This window comes from Electrona antarctica (genome assembly GCF_951216825.1).
Source record: "Electrona antarctica genome assembly, chromosome: 13".
Lineage (NCBI taxonomy): Eukaryota > Metazoa > Chordata > Actinopteri > Myctophiformes > Myctophidae > Electrona > Electrona antarctica.
The window spans coordinates 20,046,835-20,074,389 of record NC_136794.1 but is presented as its reverse complement, the minus strand read 5'-3'; the positions used below and the strand labels follow the sequence as shown (position 1 = coordinate 20,074,389).

Here is a 27,555-nt window from a genome sequence, read left to right as displayed (position 1 = left end):
TCAAGAACTTGTTTCCAGCCAGGCCCTGCTCATAGAACACATTTCATCGTAGTGGTTGATGCCTTGTTCAAGGGCATTTCAGCGGTGGTAATTTTAACGTGTCGGACGGCTGATTCGAACTGGGAACCTTCCGGTATCTAGACCGCGCCGCTATCCGTTCGGCCACCGCTGCCACCTATTTGACGTGTTTAAAATAAATACAGTATACCGTATGTTATGATCTTCAGTTCAGTGCCTGCCTGGTGTTGAGAAGGAAAATCCCCTGTGATTGTTAAAGTCTATATTAGTAATAGTATATCTACGAGATATATATATCAATATCATTCTGAAGTTGTCAAAGTTCAGAAGATTGGACAGGAGAAAGCCCTCAGTCACGTCACGTCACACATGCGGCCACACAGCAACAAGCGGCGGAAACACATACGGAAGCCCTAGCGATTCCGCGGGTCTTTTAGGACAAGTGAGCAGCAGCGAGCACCACAACCACAACACATTTCAACATATACAGTATACTACTACTGACTGTGTGCCGAAATGGCGGGTAAGTCGGGGTAAACGTGTACATTTAACAACGCTGTTACAGTCGTTTAGGTCATTGGCAAATGGCAATGTATCATAGATGCTGCTTTTGCCTGTCGGGCTTGTTGATGGTGCGAAGTTAGCCTTACTGTCAAACAAAACAACTGGGTTGGGATCATTTTCTATCGGCAAGCTAAGCTAGGCTAAGTAGCTGCTGTCGTTACTACAGTCACAAGCAAGACACTCAAAAGCTCAACGGGCCCAATAATCTGCTAACGTCAATAGTATGCTAGCTGGCTGTAGATCCCAGGTACCTTTTTATATGAATTTGACCTGTGCTTAAAACGTCTTTGTTTATGTTTGAAGGTGTTGATAGTCGGCTAGCTAATGGTTGTGTGAATGTGTGTAGAACCATGGGGGCGCCATATAGAATTGTTCTCTAAGCTTCTCTACGAAGAGCAACAGCATCGTCGTCACACTGTTTGGGGTTGACAAATGTATTGGCCACATTTATCCATCTAAATATAAGTTATAACACGAAGCCCTGAAATGTCAAACGGTGTCTCCCCCCGCCCCCCCAAAAAGGGGAAAAAAGTCAGGACTATTCAGGCTCATGTTTGTATTTTGTTTTGTCCATAGGGAATGGGATGAACGCAATGGAGAAGAAACTTGCCGAGTACAAGTGTGACACCAATGAAGCTATCTGTCTAAAGCTAGGTATGAGAAAATGAAGCCATAAGAACAAAATAGCATGGTTATGGTATTACTTAAATTGCACTGTGTGTGTGTGTGTGTGTGTGTGTGTGTGTGTGTGTGTGTGTGTGTGTGTGTGTGTGTGTGTGTGTGTGTGTGTGTGTGTGTGTGTGTGTGTGTGTGTGTGTGTGTGTGTGTGTGTGTGTGTGAGAAGGACCCCGATGTAAACAAGCCAATAGGCTTTCTTGGGTTTAAATCTGCTTTTTTTTGGGCAAACTGTTTATAATGTATTCAATCAATGTGTGTGAGAGATGTAGGGCTGTCACGATTACACATTTAAGTTGATGATTAATTGGCACTGCTGGTGGAGCCTGCGGAACCATTGCGGCTCAAGAATCCGCCGCTCCTGAATGAAGTGTCTGGTGCTGGGACTCTGGTGCAACGCACAGGTCCTGGGTGCACCTGATTAGAGCAGGAGTGGACCTGTTGACTCAGAGCCTAGTAGTCCTTCCACGCGCCAGACCTCCCAGTCCCGGCAGAGTAGTTTGGGAGCGGCGGATTGTGTGGCCCTGGTCTTTCCCTAATGGGACTGATCGTGGGTAGCTACTGGGATGTAAGTCGGGACTTGTTGTGAGACCTGAAACCCCGATGACCTTGGGATACTTCACTGAGGATACGTCCCAGGTGCATCCATGCTTGGTTCTCACACTAATAATTGTGATTAATGTCTGATTTAATTGTGCTTTTGGCATTGAACATTGGAATATATGAATACAAAAATTGTCTGTTGGTCTCGTGATGAAAAATGCACAGGACAGATGACAAATGCACAGAAATGACTCATTCATTCATCTTATACTATACAAAATAGCAGATCTGCAACCTTACGTATCACGTAAGCTTGTACATCTGCTATTTCAGCTTTTTCATTTTTCAACATGGAAACGATTGACAATTGATTAGACGATTATGTAATAATTGTGACAGGTCTAAAAATGTGATGGGCAGATGAGAAGGCTGACTGTACTTCACTGTCATTGTGTAATTTTTGTTATTGGCAAATTGGTCTTAAATTTGATTCTTAGAAGCATTGAAAAGTCTTAAATCTGATACCTAAACCTGCAGACTGTTCATTTCAGCGTAATTCTTCCCAGTTAACTTGTGATTCATTAGAGCTTTTTTTATTATTATTATATTATATATATTATTGATAGGACACAGTGGAGATTGACAGGAAACGGGGAGAGAGACTGGCAATGACACGCAGCAAAGGTCATCGGGATCAGGATTCGAACCCGCGACACACTGTCAGGCATGCGCTTATATGTGCTATACGCCTGGACCGATAGGCCAGCGGGCGCTCCCGATTGATTAGAGCTTGTTGTAGAATTTTATTTGTAATTCTAACTTCTAAGTCTCTCTTCCCCTCAGTTCGCTTTCCAGAGGATGTGGAGGATGATGGCACGACATTCCACCCCGAGTACAGTCACCAGCTTTATGGAGATGAGTGAGTCAAGTCTCCAATACATGCTATAATATGAAGGAATGTCTGTGTCGAGCTCTCTACTGAACTTTTTTTTTTAAATTAATACATTTTCAGGTGGGTTGCCAGTTTCATCCAGTCAGGAGAGAGAACCCATTTTCAGTTTCAATATATTGCTGTGTGCGGTTCTAAATTTGTCTGCCATTTCACTTGTTTATTCTTTATCCTGTACCAATTCTCCCTCCTGACTGTATGAATTTGGTATCCGACCTGTAAATGTTTCGACCGTTTTAGTGAGGGGTGCTCTGAGTACAATGACTCCAATCTCAGAATTTTTATTAGCCGATTTTATGCATATTTTAATAGACAGACAGCCTTATCAAAAATCCAACTCTTCAACTGTAGTCCAATCTCAGCTCCTTCTCTCTCCCCCCTTCTCTCTCTTGGCTGCCGTCGCTCTCCCCCCTTCTCTCCCCCTTCTGTCTCTCCCCCCTCTATCTCCCACTTGTATACCAGTAAGACGCCCTAAGGGCGAGACGCAAGGTCGAGCTGAAACAACAGAGCTTCTTAATACGGCACAGTTAAGAAGCAGAAGTTAAACTATTAATGTGGTGTCAGTGAGGTCAGATATAGAGTTGGCTGGTCGGCTCCATATATGCAGATCTAGTATGTCAAACCATGTATGGCTATCCAGGGTTTGATGAGTTTAGTGTCGTGATCGTCATATATGGAGATCCATGTGTTGTACCAACTTGGTTCATTTGCAAGTGTGACTCGCGTCGCGGCAACCACACTGGTTATCATGACTGTCACAATATGGCCATATATTGACATTCCCATATATAGGCTTAATATTGAACTTGACATCAGGGATCTCCATATATGCGCATAACTGTGATTGTAGGTGTGACGTCACTGGGCGTAATGGACTGGCAGTATAAGGAGGCGAACGACTGACGGGTTTTGCACCCGTTGCGCAGCCAATCGCAGCGCAGAATGACACAACTTCCAGCCAATCACAGCGCACAATATCTGCGGACACTTTCCGTCATTCCCCCAATTATTCGTCTATAGTACTTTGGCAGTTATGTCTGTCTTATGTGATGTTTTGAGCAAGCATTATACTTATGAGTGGCAACCAAATTAGACACTTAAAAATAACACTTGTGTGAAGTGAGGGGTGCTCTTAGTCTTATCATCATACATCACATTCCGTGCTCAGCCAATCAAATCATGACAAATGCCATTCCAGCCAATCACTTTTGGCGTCTTCACTTTTCTGCCCTCACTTTTATCTTCAATATGTACTTTGCTCAGCCAATCAAATCATCGCTATGGGGTGAGCAGCTAAACGGTGAACACAATGTTTGTGTTCACACAAACCCGGAAAGCTGGGCATAAGAGGGGATATCCCTCAAAAAGTACAGTTTTTTGCTCAAGGTAGAGTGCAGTAGTGCATCTGCCAGAACTAAGTGTAGTTATTTTTTACACTTCTCTCAGTCAGCTCACAGTGAACTCGGTAAGTGGGACATTTCAGTAAGTCTAATGGCAGATCATGCTCAATTGCATAATCAATCTAGGTTATAGTTTGCTATATAAATGGGCATAATATTTCACAGGTGATTTACTTGTCAAACCGCTTACAGGATGTGACTACAGTGTAATTCCTGGTAAAGAAAAGAAATTTCAACGTATTGTGATGTCATACACTGTAGATGGACAGATCAATAGATAGTGTGATACTGTGACAGTGGTCATCATGAGCCTCATTTCTGGAAAACACACTGCTTATGTAAATGATGAAGAGCACTGTCAGACTCAGACATGCACCATGACTCTTCCGATTTGCAGTGCTCAAAGTCATTTGTTCTCTCCACAGTGAGGTGGCTTTTGGGTACAAAGGTCTCCAAATACAGTTATACTACAGTGCAGGAAATCTGAACACCCTCTTCAAAGTGAAATACTCTTCAAAGGTCACTGAGACGTTTGACTGTGTGGAGGTAAGACTTTCCCTTTTAATTTAGTCGATTTAAAATCCTTTGTGTACTATCTGTAGCACAGGAAACGATGTCTTTTTTTTAAAAGAGTTTGTTGGCGGGTCAGCAGTGATTGACCAAATCACTGCCCCTTTCATCCAGCCTTTCTCTTATGCCAGAGCATAAGGCTCCACCTGCCTTGTGTGTTCTTGAGGGATTGCAGGCACTTAGAGGTCTCTAGGACTGTGGTTTGCGTCCTGCCTAGGGTCCTCTATGTCTCACCAGATTAAGTCTGTGCGGTGTGGTAACACCCCGCCTGCCTCTGATTGGCCTACCGACACTGCCCGTCTCGACTGTCCTCCGAGATGCGAGGTTACTCCGTGGTGGGAATAATGCAAGAGAATGACAGCTTGGCACGCGCGACAGAATGCAGCCTTGTAACTAATGATTTGATTTGGGTGTGTACTTCTAAATAAAGTGTTAGTGTTGATTATCGTGTAAAAAGGATAAAGGTTGTAATGGGATTTTGAAGATGACAATACTAACTGTCACTGCGTTAACATGAGTCATCACAGACCACCTGTTGGTTGTCTGTCAGATGACCTATTCCTACATAAGACCATGTTTGACCATGTCCACTGACCACTGACCACACCAATGTATTTGTGCTTCTACATTGTGTATAAGAGAAACTCATTTCTACAGCTATGGAGGCTTGCATCCGTGCATTCTCCCTGGGCCATTCCTTGTAATAAAAGTGACATTGTTTCAGTCCACTCTCTACCTCGATTATTTCTTAAAGACTCTGATGTGAGTTCTGAATAATCCACCACAAGGTGAAGGGAAAAGAGACCCTTTTACAGTACAATAATGTTTCATGTTTACACATATTACAGCGTACATGTTCAATCAATTATTCCATCAAAGCAAACGGCATAAACAATATTAGTTTGCTTCTTTTATACAAAAATAAAACGTACAAGTTACAGGCAGTTCTCTTGTATCACACCGATACGTATACTTGTATTATTTTCCACCACCTCGCAGCAGAGATCAGACTATCCAAGACGGGCAGTGTCTGTAGGCCAATCAGAGGCAGGCGGGGTGTTACCATGTCTATGCTCAGCCGCACACTAGATATACACAATGTGCATGCATCCGTCCTTGTCCATACTTGGCCTTACTCTGGTGCTTTTCATCACATTTCTCTCTGAATATCCCATACCTGCATGACTTACTACCGGTATTTATATCAATATTAAAACCAATTCCTTCCATGTTAGCTACCACTACTTCTATCGCATTCAAACAAGAAATGTTGACAAGTTGACAAAAAATTGGTACAGGACATTAATTTGTGCCCACTCTGTTACACCATCTCAAGACTGGCAGCTGGTTTTGGGAGATAAGAAAAGCGTCGTCTTGCATTTCATATGATATATTTCTTGAATGGATGTTCTTTTTACACGCATTTCATTTTCTTCCTAATTCCAGCCATATTTAAGCCTTCATATTGAGTCATGCCCCCGTATACTATATCATTTATCGTGGAGTAAATCATTTTGCTGGTCCACACTCCAGTGTGGGTCCAGTGTGGGGACAGTGTGGTTATCCAATTTATAAAATTACCATATAGAAGTTGGTAGTTGGGAATGCCATTTAGACTTCTACCATACCATGACCATACGTCATGTTGTAGTCATTGTTTTGTAGTCATCAGGCTGGAAGCCTCAAACCAGAACTTCCTTTCCCGTCAAACCGGAAGAATAAGCATTTCAAATTGCGAGAGGCAACAGTCTGGCAACGCAACACTACGGCCTGATGACTACAAAACAATGACTACAGTACTGTAAGATATCATCCGCTCCCGCGACCGGATCATAAACCTGAAGCTGCCCAGGCTATACCATGTATAAAATGCACGTTTTGCCCGGAAAATTTCACCTGAAGGAAAAACTGCAGTGGAGTAACGTCCAGTGAAAATAAATATTTTATGGGCAAAAAGTGCATTTTATGTGTGGTGGGGGTCAGGGACTCAGAGTGCGTCCACTAGGGAAAGTAGGCTTTTTCATCACAAAACCGTCTTTGTATTGGTGAGGAGTAAAATCGTTACCCTTTATTTTAGTAGAAGTCGACTGCATTTCATACAAGGGCAATGAATTGAGAGTCCCATAGCCTTAAGGTGGAAGTCTTAAAGGAGAATTCCATACTAAAAGGCTTTCTTACCTTTGTTTGTAGTTGTTACGTCCCCACCAAAGAGGTCCAGGTGTTATTTTGTGCAAAAGCTCCTTATTGGCTATTTCCCCTACCATAAGCCCTAAATGAATTGCATGGGAATTGAATGGGGCTATGGGGTGTTGTGCTAATTCGCTTATTTCCATCGCTCAAAATTATAATTTTTTTTGTATATATCCTCTCTTCATAATGTAAATAATATCCCAAGCGGCACACTTTACTACTATTTTCGATGGAAATAAGCGAATAAGCACAACACCCCATAGCCCCATTCAATTCCCATTCAATGCAATTCATTGAGGGCTTATGGTAGGGGAAATAGCCAATAAGGAGTGTTTGCACAAAAAAACACCTGGACCTCTTTGGTGCGGACGTAACGACTACAAAGAAAGGTAAGAAAGGTAAAAAAGCCTTCTAGCATGGAATTCTCCTTTAAGGCTATGGACCAGAACTAGAAGATTAGTATTCACCTTTTAGAGTCAACACACACAGGCCTGAGATTGACCCATGTCATAAACGTCCTTGAGCCACTTGAGCCTGACAGTTGCTGTTAATTTTTCATCCAAACCAGAGATCAAAATAAGAAAAATGAAAAACATTGAGCGCTTCAGTTTATTACAATTGCCATCCTGCCTCTCACTTTTTCTCTGCAAACACAATTTACATGTGTTTGACACATGTTAGACACTTAAACATTTATGTACAATCGCACGCAATTGCACACATACCAAAACCAACATAGTGTAATAAAGGCACAGCACTGAATAATATTCTAGGCTGTGTGTGAAAGTGGATGGAAAGTGATTCTCAGCAACATGAACAAAACGTTAATGAATAGTACTCTGAATTGCAGATGAAAACTAGAAAAAGTGCCCTTCTGAGCACAGGTCTCCACCAGGAGGATAGGAGTGTGCGTGTGTGTGTGATGTTTGGTAAAATGTTTAGGAGTAATATAAACGTGTTTTTTTTGCAACAATTTTCTTCATTTTGTTGAGGAAATGCAGAGCCAGATCAGTTATAGCATCTCTGAGAATATAATTCTGGATGAGCAGGGCAGTGCAGCCTGCCTTCATCTGGTGGTTGTATAACAGGGCAACAAAAATAAACAATGTGAAAAGGGTGCCATTTCTTCATACACCTTTGATGGCAATGGATGATTTGAGGCATTTTGTGCCAAAAATGTGTTTTGCAAAAATCCACCTTTTGGTGGCGCTATAACAGGCCAATGTGAAAAGGGTGGAATATATTCCTCAGCCTAGTAGGAAGATTTCACATAAATTGCACGCTGCGTTCATGACTTGAGACTTTTTGTTCGTAACTGGCCAATCCTGAAAACTTTGAAAGCCAATTATAGCCTATTAGGATAGAATATGAAATATCGGACAAATCCGTCTTGAGCACATGACTACTATAGAGATACTGTGTAACGATTTGTGAGTAATATTAAAAAAAACGTGTTTTACAAAAGTCGGCCTCCTGGTGGCACTATAAAAAGCAGATGTGAAAAATGCAGGTCAAAGGTTTGTCCATGGCCTCGAGGGAGTGTACATGCAACATTTCACGCAGATCGGTGCAGTTATAGGTAAATGTGAAAAGCTTCCTCATGGTGGTGCTATAACAAGCCGTTCTGGAAAATGTTGGGCAGAGGTTCATCGTTGGCATCCAGGGAGTGTGTGTGCAAAGTTTGGCATCGCCCAGGTTAACGGTGCCGCAGATTAGCTGGTAACGGACGGACGGACGCACGGACGGAGTGCAAAACATATTCTCTCCCCATGCCTTCGACCTGGTGGAGACAATAAATTCAATTGGAATAAAAGTCTGCTGTTCTGACAGTGGCACTGGGCCTATAGTGTTGAGTGTAATTTTATTAAAGGGCAACTTTAGTTTTTTTCAACCAAGGTCCATGTTTTAGGTTATTAGAGAAAGTAAAAGATGAGTGTTAATTGTTTTTCATTTGCTGCTTTCTTTCGAACATGGTCCTAAATATGTATTGTTTTACAAAATAATATGGTGATTTATTTTTCTATTATTTACTATAGTTCTACTAGACCCCAAGAAATTATATCTGGCCACAAAAGATCACGGGATCTATTGAATGTGACAAACTGTCATATTGAGCCTACGACACACAGTATGGCGTACCTCTACCTTCACATTCAGTAGATCCTGTGATCTTTTGTGGCCAGATGTAATTTCCTGTGGTCTAGTAGGACTATAGTAAATATTAACGTATTTAGCCCCATGTTAACACTCAACTTTTACTTTGTCTAATAACAACCAAAAACATGAACCTTGGTTGAAAAAACTAAAGTTGTCCTTTAAGCTACCAGGTATCTAAAACATCACGTACAATTTCACCAAGCCATACTAATGTGTGATGATTACCTGCCAATTCTGCATTAATTTGTCTCTCTCAAAATATGGTAGACACGAGCAAACAAATAACCTATTAAATATAGAACTCCACATAGCCAATCCTTCTGGGGTAATAAGCTGTAAGTATGTACAAAATTAAAGATGTAATGTTTTTCAAGTACAGAACATCCTTGAAGCTAATTGGGCAGAAGATCACGAATGATACTGTATGTGATTTCTCATACACCCAGGTGCAATAAAATTCTGATTAACACAATTTACAACTAGAAAAGTTGCAATATTGCAAAGGGTGGTTGCCGCAATTGCTTAGGCCCCTCCCACAAATTTTGCAACCAATTACAATGTCATTACACCCCTGTGATCATGTGTAAGTAATAAGGACGGGATTTATCTCCCCAAAAATCATATTTCGGCAACAAACGGTTAAATTTTCTTGCATTTGCGGCACCCCCTATGGATGAAAATGGAATTGCTTTTGGCTTTTGGTTGATTAAACCACCCACGACATCTGATTCAAATTTTGGGTGGATTGGACGTTTGGTTCGTGATTTGTGGATTTTTTTGTAAAATAGGCCCCTCCCACTAACTTCGGAAGCCGATTACGGCCGAACGATACACACTATCAAAATTCTGCCTGTGGTGTTTTCATCGGATAGGTCCAGAGATCATGTTTACCGATTTTTGTGAGATTTGGACAATCTGTAAGAGGACCAAAAAGTGTGAAGAACATTCAAAATGGCGGAAAATCTATCCTGATGGAAATTTACGACATACGGTTCAAGAGTTATAAGCCAAAACATAAAGTGAGCTGTTATAGCGCCACCATGAGGCCGACCGATATAATTATATAATATATCATAATTACTTTTAGTAATTATGAACCTCCCCTCCAAGCTTTGTAAATATAGCGCTTACGGTCTCGTTTCGCATTTTCCCATTCATGTCAATGGGGAAATGTAATGCACGCATAAATTAATATCAATAACATTTACAACATTTCTCTTAGCAAAATACGCACGATTCCCGATGAAGCCGGTCGTTTTGACATAAGGCTCAAGTGCGTGCCATCAAAACTGTGGGACAAGTAGTGAACCAAAGTTTTTTTTGGGTGCAGAGGAGATATTAAATTTCTCTTTTGGGTCTCGAGGCAAAACGTTTGAGACCTACTGAACTACGGCATCCCCAGATCAAGGGCAGGGTTGTCAGCAACAGGAACTACCGTACACAGGGGGTCTCTGTCCCATTATGTATACATTATTTATTTTTTTGAGTGGTGAGCTGTCAGTTGGTAAAGTGAAGAAAATGTAAGGTAGTCAAGGAGATAAAAATTGATATGACAGAACAGCATGAGCAGTGTCCCATGATATTCAGCAGTCTCCCATGAAATATGTCCCTCTGGACGATTTAATTCTATTTTATGGCAGTTACAATGGTGTGAAATTATATTGTCAAACTCGATTAATAACTTAACCTAAGTAATAACTTAATGTTATTACAGTGTGTCTAGTTTTTGTACAAGAGGGTGACTGGATCACACTTTCCCCCTCATGCAGACATTGGGGGGGAAAAAAGACAAAGTTGACGTGTTGATTACTTAGCCAACTTTGAATAGAAGCAAAAGACTGCCTGGCCTGGGGTCCATTTCCTTTGTTCCTTATGTTAGTTAACTGATGGTGAGCCCGCACCAGTCTCTGCGTAGTGACATTATGCTGGTAAGAGATCTCCTGTTTTGTTGGACTAATCACAGCCCCCCCCCCATGTCGGTACACTAATCCTTCTCACTTTCGTTTTGTATAGGGGTCAAAGAGACATGATTGATCTTTGAGGCTTCTGTGATTGAGTCAGCAGGAAGGAGAATTGCTTCCCTACTTGACATCCCAGATATATTTATAGTACAAATGGAGATGAAATAAAATGTGTTTTGGTTTCCAAGAGTCCATAGTATACATTATCTGGAAACGGTTTAGAACAAAAAGTCAGAGAAGACCTATTACTTAAGATTTCATCAGCGTGTGCATGCAGGCCCAATATTGGCAATGTGTTTATCTGGAGCAGATATCCAAAAGTAACTATTATTCAAGGTTAAGAATTCCATTCATATTTTCACAGGGAGAAATAAAAAGTGCATGGACTACAAATTTCCCGGAGATTTCATAAGAGACATTTCTGACCGGAGAGATATGCGGCCACTAGAGGCGGGATCAACGCGATACTGATGACGTATTGAAGCACTGCCACAGTGCAAATGTAAACACAACCTAACAAGACTACGACTCGAAAATATTATGGAGATATCATAATTTTTGTCCCGCTGCTTCCGGTTTATCGTCTCTGCTTGAGAGAGCCCAGATCCAGGCAGGAACTTGTGAACTCAATACTGCCGCAATCTGGCCGAGTCAGGTTAAGTGTATCGTGACATGAGACTAGATATCGCCTGGGACTGGATTTTAAGCGTTGTCTTTTCCAGGTTTCTTAAGCTTAAGCCCTATTTCATTTATACTACCGGTATAACACATTTTCAAAAGTTGCGGAAATAGACGATCTAGTAACGGGACAAAACATGTCCTCTTACTATACTATCAATATCCAGGCATTTGTTCAGATATTGGGAATTAAGTCAGTACCCCTCTGTTCTTCAACTGGTTGCTGAAGGTATTGGCTGTAAGCACACAAAATAAGATGCCTCAAATGTCAGAGTAAGAACTCACTTTAAAAGGTGTGTGGTTGTGAAATGTGAATCGGTAAACGGGATCAGTTTATTTTGATAATTGTATTGGATAACTAGTAGTTACAATGGCACATAGCTTGCAACTTGTGTACATCCTCAGAGAGTGGCATTTACTTTTTGGGAACATGCTTTTTTTGCTACTAGCAAACTGAAATAGCTGACTGTCTAGTCTGGTCTGCCACCACTGACTGTTCTTTTGACCCATGGGTGTTCACCTTGTTAAGGATTTGACTGCAGCTGCTGCAGAGGTAACGACCAGCGAGTTAGGCAGTAGCGGCGGAGTTCAGGCTGTGTCTGAAGAGTGTTTGTCTCTGAGAGCATGCTGACTGTCTGGGTGCGGTGCAGCTGGTGAGAGGGTAGAGCAGGAGTATGAGAGGGAGGGGAGGGATAGAGTTCATGCAGCTGCCACTTTCATACGAGTCTCTCATCACAGATCACCTTTTACCACTAAAACCAGCCCGAATCACTATAATCCTGCACTACTTGTAGCCAATGTTGTTTAGGCCAATTACTGTTGCAGTTGCACACAGATCTGGCACTTTGTGTGAAAATTGCAAAAGGCTAGATGTAGTTATAATGCAGCTGACTTGATATTGAGTTCATAATTGTCTGTAAAATGTAAGCATTATTTAATTGAATTAAAATATATAAGTTGGTAGTCATGTGAATATAATACAATGCAAATTATAAAAATGTTTGTATTGATTTGGTAGGGAAATTCTTGTGCATGCCATGGTCTTATATTTACTTACTTGCCCAGTTATTGTCTTTTTCTCTTATTGATTAAAACATTTCAAACGCAACTAATTAGATACTTTGTGTGCTCTTTGTGTGGTCATGCTCAGAGATGAAACAAAGTGTTAAAAAGGTGCATTGTTTAGTTATATTTATGCCAAACTGTGTCATCCATTCTCAAAGGTTGTGCAGTTCAGTGTCTAGTCTGTAGGAGAGTGGCCAGGACAATGTGACTTGTTTGTCCATGGCCTTTTAAGCATGCTCCTTGTTCCTTAGAAATGCGGATGAACAATTACAATGGTTAAGAGGCATTCAGCTGCAGGTGCATTACTTGCAGTTGGATTAGCTGATGTCTGAAAGGGAGGAATTAGCAGTGTGTTGTATTAGCCTTTTGTAGTGCATTTTGCTCAGGCCTTCTTCATTTCCCAGTTTTCAATGCTGAGCAGCATGGGTTTCTGTACAGAACTAATGCCCATCACACATGTAAATGGTGTGAAAGGACTGCTTAGCGAAGTGTTCTCATGTCAATCCTTGTGGAAATGGATACAATGCAAACATTACAGCTGAACTAACCACACAATCTAGTGAGTAAAATGTCCAAGGGTATGGCCTCTTTGTCTTCAAGGCTCTTTGAAAATGTGAGGGCAAATTCATTTTATTCAGTTCAACTGGCAGGATTAGACGAAAGACCTCTATTATAGATGCCCGAGGTAGGTTTGTTAAGTTGAGATCAATTCATTAGATTTTATTGCTTAGTGAGAAGCAGAAATGCGTTATTGTGGCAACTTCATCACATATTCATGGTTTAACCTAAGTAGCAAATGTATTGAATTAAATGTTCTTTCAGCGGGGGGAGGGGAGGGTGTGCGTTGGTCTCCGCTCAGCTGACAGTTTTAATTGCCTAATGGTTTTCCTTTCACTGGCACAAAATATGTATTCATCCATTTCAATTTTTTGTATTCTGCCAGAACTGCAGCTTTTGTTAATTAAAGAACACAAATAACTGTTTTGATGCACATTTTGTGATTGAGGGAAAGCAGAAAGTGTCTCAATTTCTCCCAAGTGCTGCAGTCATTATGGACTAGTAGCCAGTAGCCAGAGAAACTGTTAACACAGCAGTGAATATTCTGATGTGCAAGAGATTAGGTATTTTTTGAAAAACAGGGACACCAAGGTGGAAGTGGTTAACCAGGGAAACTGTCAAAAAATATATCTGATACCTTCTTACATAAAAAATATTATTTTGTATTTGTTTTATTATCCAGCCTGATGATGTTGAAGGGAAGATCAGGGAGATCATCCCTGTTGGGTTCAGCTGTAACACGGACGACTTCATATCATTGTTGGAGAAGGAGGCCAACTTCAAGCCCTTCGGCAACCAACTTCACTCTTACAAAGTCCACAACGAGGAAGCGGGAGAACTCACATACCAGATTTACAAGGTACACACCCATATCGGATCTGAATGTGCCTTACTTGTGCAGGGGGGGGGGGGGAATAATAACACAACCACCACCAAGCATACCATTTTCCATATCAATTTGTTGTGACTTTTCTCCTGGAGCATGTTTTGAATGTTTTGCCACTCTTGGTTTTGACTTGCCCATGGCGCAGTTCATCATCATGCAGCAATACTGCATTCTATGGGGAACCTAATCAGAAACTGTGTGTCATATTTGCTTAAGGTGGATATGACCTGTCCAGGATTCCGAGAGTACCATGAGCGCCTGCAGACCTTCCTCATGTGGTTCATCGAGACGGCCAGCTTCATTGACGTGGACGACGATCACTGGGACTTCTTTCTTGTGTAAGTGGCCATCTTCCTTTTACCAAAATCACTCCAACGGCCCCCCTCTCCATCCCACCTAAAGCCTTTATTGTATGTCATTGAAAAACAAAGCACCCCTTTGAGGCGCTTGTGACCAATTACTCAGCCAGTTTGATTATATTTCCTCGTTGGAGAAATGTTGATCTGGCAAGAGGTTCCTTTGTGCCCGAAGGCCTTTTCATTTTTTTCAGGGGCAAGAGCTGAATTGAATACTGTTGTCTTTTGAAACGCAGAACAATGTCTAAACAGTAAAAAGAGCCTCTGCCAGTGTTTTCTTTACTTTGGCACTTATTAATACTGACAATGGGCAAATGGACTGAAGTGATTTGGAGGAGCTCAATCCCTCCTCCAACCCCTTCTCCTTCTCTAAGTTGCAGTACTCCAATTAAGTGCATAATGTATTCAGGTTGTAGCAGGTGTACCAATCGGAGCCTGGCTGCTTCAGCATGCTGACATTGGGGGAAAGAGAATGGAGAACATAAAATGGACGCTGCATGGGAGTGTGCCTGTAATTGACCTGCTTGCCTTTGTGTTTTATCTGCAGATTTGAGAAGTACAATAAAGATGGGGAGACTCTCTACGCAACTGTTGGCTACATGACAGTTTATAATTACTATGTGTACCCAGACAAAACCCGACCACGTGTAAGGTAATTGCTGGGGTAGCACGTGCCTTCCCATTCTTTTGTATAAAAAGGAGTGGAAAATTATACATTTCTTTCTCCTGTTCCTAAAAAGCCCAAATTACGGGCTTATATAGCCAACCATTCAACCACATTTGTTTCATTATGAAACCAACGTGATTAGTATCTCTAAAACAGCGTTATAGATAAGCATTTTGTTTGATACATTGATGGACACAACTTATTACATAGGCTGGTGTTCCAGAAAATAATTCCATTCCTATGTTGAATTCTTCTCTACAAAATCTTTATCATATTAGTCCCATGCATGCAATTACATTTGTGTATGTTCCCTCTACTAACTAGCCAAATGTTGGTCCTGCCACCATTCCAAGGAGAAGGACATGGAGCTCAGCTTCTGGAAGCCGTGCACAAATATTATTGCACTTTGCCCAAAGTACAAGACATTACAGGTGTGTGTGCATCTAAATGTTTTGTTCATATATTGTATGTGTTGTAAGTATATATATTATATTATTATAGTATATATTAAATATACTGACCCAGAAAGAATTGTCATGATAATCACAGGTCATTTTGAATGACCTATATTCTTGTGCATTACATTGACATTGTTCTGTTGGAATAGGATGAGGCCTGTGCCTCCTATGTAGATTTCATTTCAAGAGGCAGGCTTGGTAATATATACTTACTGAGGCTCTATTGAAACCAGCTACATAGAAATAATTGCTTTGCACAGGGACAGAGGCAGAATACTAAAGAAGCATCTCAGCTTTTCTTTTCAGACAGGAACCCTTTCTGTGAAATTACTCCACTTTGAATTTGGCCACTGAATGGAATGAGAGTTCCCGCTAGCATGGTAGTACCCATATTTGGCCTGGGATTAATATTTTCTTCTTGTTGCTTGGCAATGAGTACTCGGAAGTGGAGATTGGAAATACTGTATCCATATTACTAACATTTTAACAGAAACCCTTGCGGCCAAGATATGTGCATGTGCACAAACAGGAACCATGCATGCACACACGCACACACACTCGCAATTACATTGCCACAGCAGAAAGTGAAACCAGGCGAGGGCCACTGGTGTGGTGGTCCGGGTACCCTAGGCTGCAATGCCAGTGTGTCGTGGGTTCGGATCCTGACGACCTTTGCTGCGTGTCACTCCCCATCTCTCTCCCCATTTCCTGTCAGTCTACTGTCCTATCAATAATACCATAAAAGCCCAAAAAAAAATCTTTAAAAAAAAGTGAACCATATATTGAAGTATTCCATGTGAAGTTGCAGAACAATATGGATCACTTAAAACCCTGAACAGGCTCATAAGTTAATCATCAAAGCCAGCATGTGATGGTTGTACTGTGTTGTATAACTTCTAGCCGAGGACCCCTCCGAGAGCTATGTGAAGCTGAGAGACTTCGTTCTGGTCAAGCTGTGTCAAGACCTGCCCGCCTTCTCTACAGACAAGCTGCACCATGGCTTCTCTGATGGCATGGTCACAGAGGCTCAGGAGAAGCTCAAGATAAACAAGGTGTGTGCATTCATGCATTCCAATAACAATGACTGATGTCATCTGCAAGCAAAAACATGCTGCCATGCTAAACACGACAGCAGTGACCGATAAGATATCATTAATTCCAACCTTAGTTACATCAAGAAGGGGAATGTGCCAAATGTAATACAGGATGTCTGTTCATAACCACCACCTGATCTTTCTAGTTCTACTACCATGATAATGAAATGGACTCACTGTCTTCCTGTCGTGCCTGTGTGCGCGCGCGTGGAGACAAGGAAGCTTTGAGAAGGAAGAGAAGTGGTCACGTGACTGGGCTGCGCCATGACACTTTCATGGACACTTTCATGGGAGCCAAACTCACACCGGAAGTGCAATGAATACATGGCAGTGAATGGAGCCGGCTGGACCAGCTCATAACAAACATTATTTATGAACAATTGAGACCTTTGTCATATAATCGGTTCAGGAATATTGTATTGCCTAAAGTCCTATACTTAATGGCACTACTGGTTGCCGACGGCCAGGTGGAAGTTCTTACGTGTGCCAGTACAAACTGATCTCCAAAACATGTCAGTTGAATTTAACTTTGCTTTATTCTCTGCAGTCATTTTCCTATACAACATACCGATAAAATAATAAGAAAGAAACAGTAACAAACACAGGCGACCAGCCCTCCTGAACACAGTAGAAAACTGTTAGCCTCTGCCGTCTGCCACTGGCAACACCTGTGCCTGATTAGCAGCCTGGTTAAATACCTGGGCTGGCCCAGACACTGACCAAGCTGCAGTGACTGTCAATCAGCAAAACATTAGGTCATAATGGCTCTTACAAATATAAAAGAAGACCTATCACAGGTTGTTTTCTAATCACTTACTTTTCAGTAAGTGCAAAGTATATAATTTTATCTGAGGATCTAAACTGCAGCAGGTATCGTTTCTGGCTCCGAAGTATCGCGAGATTTGTCTGCCAGACATGAAACGATGGGAAGTCTTGCGATACTTGGTACATTCAGAAAGGTACTTTGTGCTCTTTAGATACCATACCTCTATAAAAATTACACAGTGTACACAAAAGCAACACAGCAGACAATAATGTGTTACATGTCTTCTGTTATTTTCCAGAAGTGATTACTTTACAAAAGGTCTCAGTCATTCATAAATAATGTTTGTTCATGAGCTGGTCACTGAGCTCTCATTGACTCCAGTGCATTCTGCCAAACTTCCGGGTAGTTTGGCTCCCATGAAAGTGTCCATGAAAGTGTCATGGCGCAGCCCAGTCACGTGACCACTTCTCTTCCTTCTAAAAGCTTCCTTGCATGGAGAGAGTTTGACTAAATTTCATTTATTTCTCCTGGAAGTGAGACTGGAAGTGAGATTATACTAGTGAGATTATACTAACCGTAGGCAGGTGGTGTTTTCGTAGGAGACGAGTTCATTCCGTAAAGGCGGGCGATCCAAAAATTCCCCCTCCATTCACTCCTGTTATTACCATGATTTTAGCTGTGTTTTTCTCTGAATCTTTTCTCCATCCGTGCCAGGATTGGCAATTAGGCGATATTTGGACCTCAATGAAAAATCTTTGGTGCCCCGCAGTTAGCATATTTGCGCTTCTAGCAGCACTGAAGGAGCACCAGAGTGGCTCCAAGATGGCGGATCGGGTTTCTGAGCGAGTGCTCGCGTTTCCGTGGTGTTTCGAGTGCAGAGGCTGCTGGGCACGGAACGCAACTATGTTGTGCGCATGGGCAGCACGGAAAGAGTTAATTCAATAATCAATTCAATTTAATACATTTTGTGAAATAACGTCATTTTTTGTTTACATTTTAACTATTACTGTAATGGCAGATAAAATGTTTAAAAAAAATAACGTTATCAATTCGAGCCTATACAATCTCTCAAAGTCTAGGACACTGATTACATAATGCATATTAATGAATAATAATATCTGGGATTTATATAGCGCTTTTCATGAGTACTCAAAGATGCTTTACATGTGTGGGGGCCAGGGGAGAGAACATTATAGATTTAAAAAACATATTCATCTGGAACACCCCACCCACCCCCCCTCGTTGGACAACCCCGGTCCCATTATTAAAAAAAAAAAGGAATTCTGTGTGCACTGTGCACACCTTCTTGGTGTAGCTGATTATCACAGCCTGAGGCCTGCTGTATAAAGATATGTGTATATGGTGACTTTTCTTACCACCATGACCCTTTCATGGAAAAGACCCCAAGATCTCACCAGGCATGAATGGCTCAAGTAGACCTGGTGCCATCCTGCTGCGATGCGTTTTCTATGCCTCTTGAGACAAACTGTGTAGCTTTCCAAACGAGACCCCTCCTTCTTTCCTCTTAACAGAAACATGCAAGGCGAGTGTACGAGATCCTACGCCTGAGAGAGACAGACATGAGTAATGAAGAAAAGGCAAGAGAATACCGACTTGAGGTCAAAAGGAGACTTTTTGGACCATACAAGGTACCATATAATTATTTTTGTATCGTGTACTAAAATTTTATATGTTGTATTTCAATATACACAGGGAGAAAAGTGCACAACAATACTCATTCTGAAATGGGAAATGTCCTAAGAGGGGTAGAACTTTAATCCTGCCAGTAAAATCCTGTTTCAGTTTCACCCAGCTGATGGGTGCTCAGAGTCCCCAGACTGTTTTTATTTTTTATACACTATGTACTACGGAGCCCAATTATCTCATTTAAACAAGATATTATTTCGTTCAAACGAGATAATATGTTTAAACGAGATAATTATCTTGTTTAAACGAGATATCTTGTTTGAAGAAGATCATTTATGTTTCTTCCCATGGCCACTCCAGGGCTCCGTACATGGTAGCACCCTAGCAGCCAGATATACAGAACATATACTAAACTATTGACAAGTACTGCCAGGAATGGCATCAACATTTTTGTCAGGTGAAACCTGACCTACATTTTTATTAGTGACCTAGTCATGATTGACTGCCCACTAAGCCAATGGGAGTCTGACCCCATACTCTGAAACGCAGCTTAAGCCAATGGGAGTCTGACCCCATACTCTGAAATGCCGCCAGCCAATCGCGTAGTAGCGACTAGCGAGCGACCTGGTCATGATTGGCTTCCTCCTGTGTCTTAATGTCTTGCTCAGGGACACGCATACTGTGTGGACCAGGGGCAAACCAGTGACCTTCTGATTACCAGATGGCCTCTACCCACTAAGCTACTATTCCTCAACACTCACAAATCAGACAAAACTGCTGCTTCAGAAATACGCTCAGTGTGGCAACTGGCAACCCAATGAGAGAGAATAAAACATGCCTTTACAGCTATTTATTGTAGCAGTCAAGAAGGTCCATACTATACACTTTATCTGCCCTTTTTGTGTTTCCTGGTAGAGCTAGGAGAAAGACTGAAAGATTCATCTGTCCCCTTTCCGTGAAAATGTATAATACCAATGTGACATTGTTGTACAGTAGCTACAGTACAATAGTGCACACCATGGTTTTGTCCCTACCGTGCTTTTTTCTATTCAGGTGGGTGCCTGAGTAGAAAGTGTGTATTTCTTTAGGCAGTGTGTATTTGTGTGTATTTCTTTAGGCATTTTTTCATGCCACTGTCAAGCAGTGGCCTCAGAATATTGAGACTAGAACTGTGCTGTTCAAACTTCACCAGGACAGCAGTCATTCTAACTCAAACCAAGTCATATTGTTGACATTTTTGTAGTTTTCTCCCACATTTTCACTTTCAATTGAAAGGTTTGTGCGATTGTGTTTTGGTAAGAATTGACGTTTATAAATATGCAAAAGTTATTTTACGTTGTCAGGTTTTTCTCAACATACTGTAATATTACTCGGGGACGAATCATAGTCTGACTCTGAAGGGATAGACTACATATGTATCACTGAATCAGCCTGTAAAGGAATAGACCTGGATGTATGCATGCGTATCACTGAATCAGTCTGTATGTGTACCTGTATCGTCCCCCACAACCTGTTGGTGACATTTTATATTTTAGTGTCGTGGTGAAACTCTGCATACCGACCATTACAGGATTGCTGTCAGCAGTACAACCGCATTTCTTAAAACGGCCAGTAGCTGACTGGGGTGCGGGGGGGGGATAGCCCAATGCAGTGAAAAGGGAAGTAGGAATTCCTTGGGAGAGTGGCTAGCAGAGATCTGGTGGCCAGATGCATGCTGTTTTTCTTTTTTCTTTTGGTTCGTAGTTAGGTAGAGGCCCCTTCTCAGTGTGTGTGTGTCTGTCTGGGGAGGGGGGGGGGGGATTCATCTCTGCTCAAGCCTGGATTCTCTTACCCGCAATTCCCCAGTGAACAAATGGTGGACGTGTGCGTAATGTTACTTATGTGCACGCATGCGAGTGTGCGCAGGTTTTGAATGAAGCATCCTGCAGCAGCCTCCACATTTCTGGTCTACGTCCAATGCCTTTCAGCACTTGTACAGATTCGCTACATAATACTTTGTCTGTCTTTCCGCTTTCTTTCCAATGCAATTTTTTTGTCTTACTAACTGTATGTGGTCTGTAGCATGAGAAGTATTTATAATATTATTTATCATTGAGATTTCTGAACTTAAAGACAAGGCATTGAAGGCAATGTATTAGCGTTCACAGATTTCTACAAATCTTTGAAGAAGCGGTTTGAGGACGTCTGTGCATTGACACGGTAACAGGACAACTCACCCCTTTTCCTCCCGGAATTTTCCCCAGTGAGGGGTGGGAGAGGCTGGACAGCAGACGGCTGGACTTTGAATGTCTCTAACTATAAACTTTCACGACAGCCGACAGCCTAATAAGTACAAATATAATTTATGAAAAGCTAAGTGAAGTAAATGGTTTATATAGGGTCATAAGTCCGACTAGCGTTTGCTCCCGTGCTTGCGGTTATGGTTAGGATAGGAGATGAGGTGAGTTGTCATTTGTCGGATCAATGACTAGTCTGATCAAACAACGTACTGGACCCTTTCCATAGGAGTATCTTTTTATGTTTTTCCAAAAAGAATACAAACAGCGAATAGCATATTACCAAGTTATCCCCCTCACTGGGGACAATTCCGGGAGGAAAAACGGGCAAGCACCGGGGTGAGTTGTCCAGTATTCCACTGACACTGTGTGTTTACTTCTCACGTGTAGAAGAACCAGAGGGAACTGACCAAGATGATGAAATGCCTGCGGCCAGAGGAGCTGGTGTCCCACATTGGTCAGATGGACACTCAACTGCAACATGAGGAACTGGAGAAGAGCTACCAGGACGTCTTGGGAGAGTACAGGAGAATAATTGAGAGAGTTGCGTCGCAGGTCTGATCGGGGCATCCACGGAGACCCGGTGAGCCCGGAGACCACCCTCCGACAAAAAACGTGGGGTGTTCCCACACTCTTCCTGTACAAAGCCCTCCATAGCCACAGACTTTGGTTTCAGCCGTAATGATTTTGAATTGCGGGGGAGCGTTACGGATTTATAATAGTTGAGTAGGGTTTACTGGTACTGGGTTGGAGAGGAGGAGAACTATCATAGACTGTCTCTTTGTGTGCGAGCCTGGCCCAACCCATTTGTACAAGTGAAACCCCCATCCCCCACTCATGTTTATACAGTAGATGAACAGTAAAGGCTGAGCAGCCTGATGGGTAAGACCCTGCTCTTTATCCTGTGTGTGTGTAATCACGCTGTGACATTTCAGTGATTCATGAACCATTCACAGCTGATAGGAGCTCGCGCCATCCATCCAGTAAGGACATGAATCCTCTCCATTAAGCCATTCAGGACGGGAACACGAATACTTTAGCTATTGAAAAATAGCAGATCTACAAACTCAATAGCTTGTAGAGCTGCTATTTTTTTAAATCGTGAAAATGTGGCTCAAATCTTTGAATATATATATATATATATATATATATTCTATCGGAGCAAACTTTTTTTAACTCAAATTTTTGCTTCTGGGGTCCTTGACATGAAATAGTTTGAAACCCACTGATAGAAACGTAGGTTTTTCAGAAAACTGTCATGATTTAGAAGAGTTTGTAGAATCTGGTCTGTCCTAAATGGGTTAATAGACTGGCTTGATTTCCTATTCTCAGATGTCTTTTGTCAAATACTTTCTTGGAAGTTAGAATGCTGGTTTTGAAGCACTTCATACTGAATAAATAAATCGTTTTGTATATTGCTCAAATTGTGTTTCTTTCTATTCACATCATTGAATAATAATTGTTTGGGGCGAATGTAATATTACATGATGTATATTTGATTATTTCCTTCTACCATACCATACAGTACACTGAGCACAGTTTTTTTTAAGGTATTTTCTAGTATTCTAAAGCTACCTCCACATTGCACTGATGGTCGGCTGTCGGACAGTTTGAAAGCATTGCGAGCTTGTCTGCAGGAGACTCCCGACGAGAAGCTCCCGTCGCTTGCAGTCTTTATCGACGCGTCAGAACCCGTTGATGAAGAACCGAACATGTCCGGTCGGTTGCCGATGTCGGGAGCGACCCTATCCATGTTGTAGTGATGATGGGGGTAAATTACTCCACTGTAGAGTGGACTTCTAGTCTGCTAGTCATGTTTCAGGGCTGACTACTGGTGTAGTGTGAACTAGATACCATATTAAGAAACAACCAGTTTCACCACTTGAGCCATATTATTATTATTATTAATAATTATTATTATTATTTTCAAAAAGAATCATGAAAGCAAGCCCAAATAAGCAACTACACTTCAGAAATAAGCCCAAACTATAAAGCAATGGGCAACTGTGAATATTAAGCTATGTTACAGGAAAACGAGCCCAAATTATAATAAGCAGACCTGGCAACACTGCAAACCAGCGCTGCTGGCTGCTTTCTGCAATTTGCATAGGGGAAAATAATGTTTTTCGGCAGACTGGTTTTGTAAAAAAAAGGGTTAGTTACTTAATTTTGTCAAATGTTGTCAAAACATGTTTCCTTTCAAACAGCATTGTCTTAATTTTGTAGAATAAAACTTAACAGTTTCCTCTGAATGCTCAAACCCTGCCCACTATGTATCAGTTTAGATTCATTTAATTTCTAGAAGTATGCAGTTGGCCTCATTCATGCATTTTCTAGTAGTTTTATTTTAACCATTTTAGGGGTGTAATTTTGTTCAGGCACCCTCCAGTCATTAATGCAATGTGTGATTGCCATTGATGTTGAGTCAGTGCTAATGAGCATTATGGTTTTCAATTTAAAACCTTTGTGCCACTGTGTTGCCCCACTTGTGCAGATCAGTGTGATGAATAGCCATCATTGAATACTTTAGCACATTGTCACTAGATGAAGGCAGCTAGGTTAATTTTCAATTTTTTTCTCTCCACTTGAAACAAGACACAACCTCAGAACCCTTCACCAGCTCTGATTCACAATGATTGAATCCACTCATGGCCACAAGGGGATTCATCTCACTTTAGTTGTCTGTATTTTATACACATGGTGTGAGTGGGTGCACTCACTTTGCATAGCACTGTGGAGGCTCAACTGTCTAACATGGAAGCAGTAAGCTGCTTTGGACTGGATGGAAGTCTCATACAATCCCAGCCAATAATATCAAGTCCAGTCAAGCCAGTGCATGGTTGTTAGTAGCTATATCGTCAGGCTTTATGTGGCAAAATGCCATGATAATACATGTATATCTATCCAGTTTTTACTGGAGTGTTGGGTCACGGGTGTGGAAATGGCAGAGACAACATACAGTCCTCTGAAGTTGTCAGAGGGCTAATGTAACCCTGAATGTTCTTCCAGACCACACAGTTGTATTTACAGAAGTTTCATTACTGACCCCACAGCACTAGCGGTTCATTGTGAGTCCATTATAGGCCGTCTCAGTGCACCTGCCTGTAAATACTCGGATACAGCCAGGCCAGATATAGATTGATGCAACACCTACACCTATAAGAGACTGAGGTTGTTTTTTGTCTGCAGTTGTACTGGTTTATGTTTTATGAAATGCACATTTTAAGTCGGACCCAAATAATCATAATAATAACATGAATGTGTTTAAAATGGGCTTTAAAAAACATTTCTTAATCCGAGGTCAGCTATGGGGTGTTCAGTTTTGTCATGTCATTTGATTCGCTATGCTTGACTGTCGTTGACTGTCTGGGAGCTGATTTGCTGAATTCAAACGGCAACATGATTCACAACCCTTTTCATCTCACAATGCATGTAATTTAAAGTGTCCATAACAAACGTAACAAAAGTTCCCTTTCAATATAAATTTGTCCTCTCCATTCATTTGAGTCCAGCTTTAGCATTAATGGAAAGACATTTTGTGGAGGCAAGAAAGAAAGTGCTCCCAAAATAATTGCAGTCAGTCTCTACAGTCTACTACACTTATCTATCTATAAAGTCTGTGTACGTACATCTGTAGTCCACGTAACTCGAGAACCGTCGGATAGCCGGTTGTTTTATGAAATAATATTTTGCCAAGCCCAGACTGAAAATTCTGATGTTCGGCATCCCTTTTGCAGACGATCAGGTATTCAGATCCAGTGTTGCAGTGCAGTTTCCTTGCAAGGCTATTAAAGTCGCTCCAGCAGTGGCCCATCATTTTTCTTTCTTCTGTAGAGCGGTTGATTTCTGTCTGAAATTGGTCTGGGTGTCAAGCTCCCATAACTTAACTTTTTTATTCGTATTTGGAACAAGAGAAGCACGCAGCTGTCCTGGTATTTTTTATTTTTAAAAGAAATTCTACCATAGTCCCCTACTGACCCTAGTAGTGTTTTAAGTGTTTCAACACTTTACCTGAAAGAGAGGGGGTCACTGCTGGTATTCTGTAAAATGACAACAGTATCAACCTTGGCACGAATATTTGGTTTCACCTGTTGGCATGTCTGCTACTGTTACCCTATGGCGCCTCTCTATCTTTCCACTGAGACAGAGACGGACACAAGACTTTGGACTCAGGCCCAGCTTCACTGAGGGACCTGCCGAACATGATACCTGTGTGGAGGAACTCCGACGTCTTGGCCCCTGGGTTCCCAGGAGAGCGCAGAGGAGGAAAGTTTGAGACCCCTTGCCGTTGTTGCTTTTTATCGTGTTCCCAGTTCTTTTGTGCTCCCTGGTTACCCACATACCCCGAGGCCACTGAGCTCTTCTCTGCCGTCATTGAACCTGCCCATCCCTTTCTCTGCTAAATGAGTGCTCTTTAAGATAATGGTTGATGTGCTGACAGCTCGGACCAAAACACTGTAAAAGAAACCAAGTTTGACATCTTTTAATTGTGTGTCAGAAAGGAGTGATTGTGGTTTTGGACTAGTTTGAGATCATGCTGCTGATATGGTAATTTGCTCAAGTGAAGGATGTGATGAAAGTAGTGGTGTTGATAGCTTAGTAGTAGAGGTCCCTGGAGACTATGCTCGGTGGTTCCCCTCTCGATAAACATGTCAAGTTTCCTCTCAGTGCACATGTATTTATTTTGGTAAATTACCTTTTGTGTTAGATGTAAAAGAAGTTTCAACAATTTCAAAGTCAAAAGACTTTTACTCCACACAGTGAAATCTTTAGCCTTTTGCCATAGAAGGGGTTATTTTTGTTTTAAGTGAAGCATGTTAGTGCAGAAAAACCCTAATCAACCCTTTCCGGTATTACGGCTCAGTACAATTCCCATTTTGAGCAAACATTACTTTGGTACATTTTCAGTTATTTGTCATCTTGATCCGATGCACTCATTTATTCTGACTTTTCTTTTTTTTCTTCTTTTTTTTCTTGTTTAATGTTCAGCTTTTTTAATTGACTTGAACAAATGCAAATGATCATATGCTATTAGAATGAACATGTGTGGTCATTAATGACTTGAACCTTCAGTGACATTTGGTTCTCATTTACTTGATGTAGAGTACATTTTGCCGTGTGACAATCGGGAAGTTAAACGGAAATGTCAGGGATTAAAATAATTTCATTGTTGAAAAGCCTGAGGAATAGAAGCTTTTAATGTGTTCTGTAGTAATAGTAAGGCAGCGGAAATTGTCTGATGGAAAACTTGGAATCTCATATTCTTCCATTTCTACTGCGTTTGTGTTGATTCAACGTCAACAGATGACTATTGATGACAAACTTGTGTTTGGGTGCACACAGATGAATGGTTTCCTTGACTTGTCATTATTCATCTAGTCCTGTTTTCCTGTACCATAATCTCTTAAATGAGCCGTGTCGCGGACTTGGATGAACATACACTTGCTAGATGTAGTTTTCTAATTAAAACTGTCCCATTTGGCTATAATTGGTCCTGCGTTATCTGGGGTTGAGATGGAGGCGCATGTGAGGGGAGCAAGGGAGGAGTCCGTCTGAGATGCTATCAGGACAAGGAGACAGGAAGCCTCTGTGTAATCTTGTCAGGTTGGTGATCAGCACTGTGATCAAACTGACTGGGGTCTACTTGTATACTGCAGCTGTGGCTGTAGAGCCTGTGTATACTGAGCTGCCATGAACTCTTATCTGACAAATGTATCGTTGCGTGGTTTTTACTGGAGCCTGGATTTCACCTGGGTAGTTAGAACTTGGCATATATTCAGCCCTGAGCTTGAAGAAAGCCTGCTATGATTTTGATCCTTTAATGTTATGTATCTGAAACGCTACCGGGAGTCCGGGGACATTATTATTTTGGGTCAAAATGTCAGTGAAAACTGCGTCATGGCAGAGAACTTTGCGGTGCAACATCATAATAACCAAATCTCTGGAGGCAGTCTGTTTCAGTACATACCGGTAAGAACAACAGAGTCCAGTCAGAATAAATTGTTTGCACAGTCTTAAGTTCTGTTTTTCTCACGTTCTGATGTTCTCAGTTTCTACAGCCACCCTGAACCACTAGG

The 27,555-nt window shown here is 41.6% G+C and overlaps 1 protein-coding gene across 3 annotated transcripts; it reads left to right on the top strand.

Moving 5' to 3' along the window:
* The first annotated feature begins 382 nt into the window (after positions 1-382).
* hat1 (histone acetyltransferase 1) lies at positions 383-22,896 on the top strand. Of its 3 annotated transcripts, none has more exons than XM_079518501.1 (11): positions 383-541; positions 1,159-1,236; positions 2,644-2,719; positions 4,575-4,695; positions 14,011-14,187; positions 14,431-14,552; positions 15,118-15,222; positions 15,562-15,668; positions 16,596-16,747; positions 19,088-19,204; positions 21,869-22,896. In XM_079518501.1, the coding sequence occupies exons 1-11, from the start codon at positions 535-537 to the stop codon at positions 22,037-22,039; spliced, it is 1,233 nt and encodes a 410-aa protein (XP_079374627.1). In that variant the 5' UTR covers positions 383-534; the 3' UTR covers positions 22,040-22,896. The 3 variants fall into 3 exon arrangements, with proteins under 3 accessions (XP_079374627.1, XP_079374628.1, XP_079374629.1); XM_079518502.1 differs by having other exon boundaries at positions 392-460; XM_079518503.1 differs by lacking the exon at positions 383-541 and adding an exon at positions 722-829.
* Positions 22,897-27,555: the final 4,659 nt, after the last annotated feature.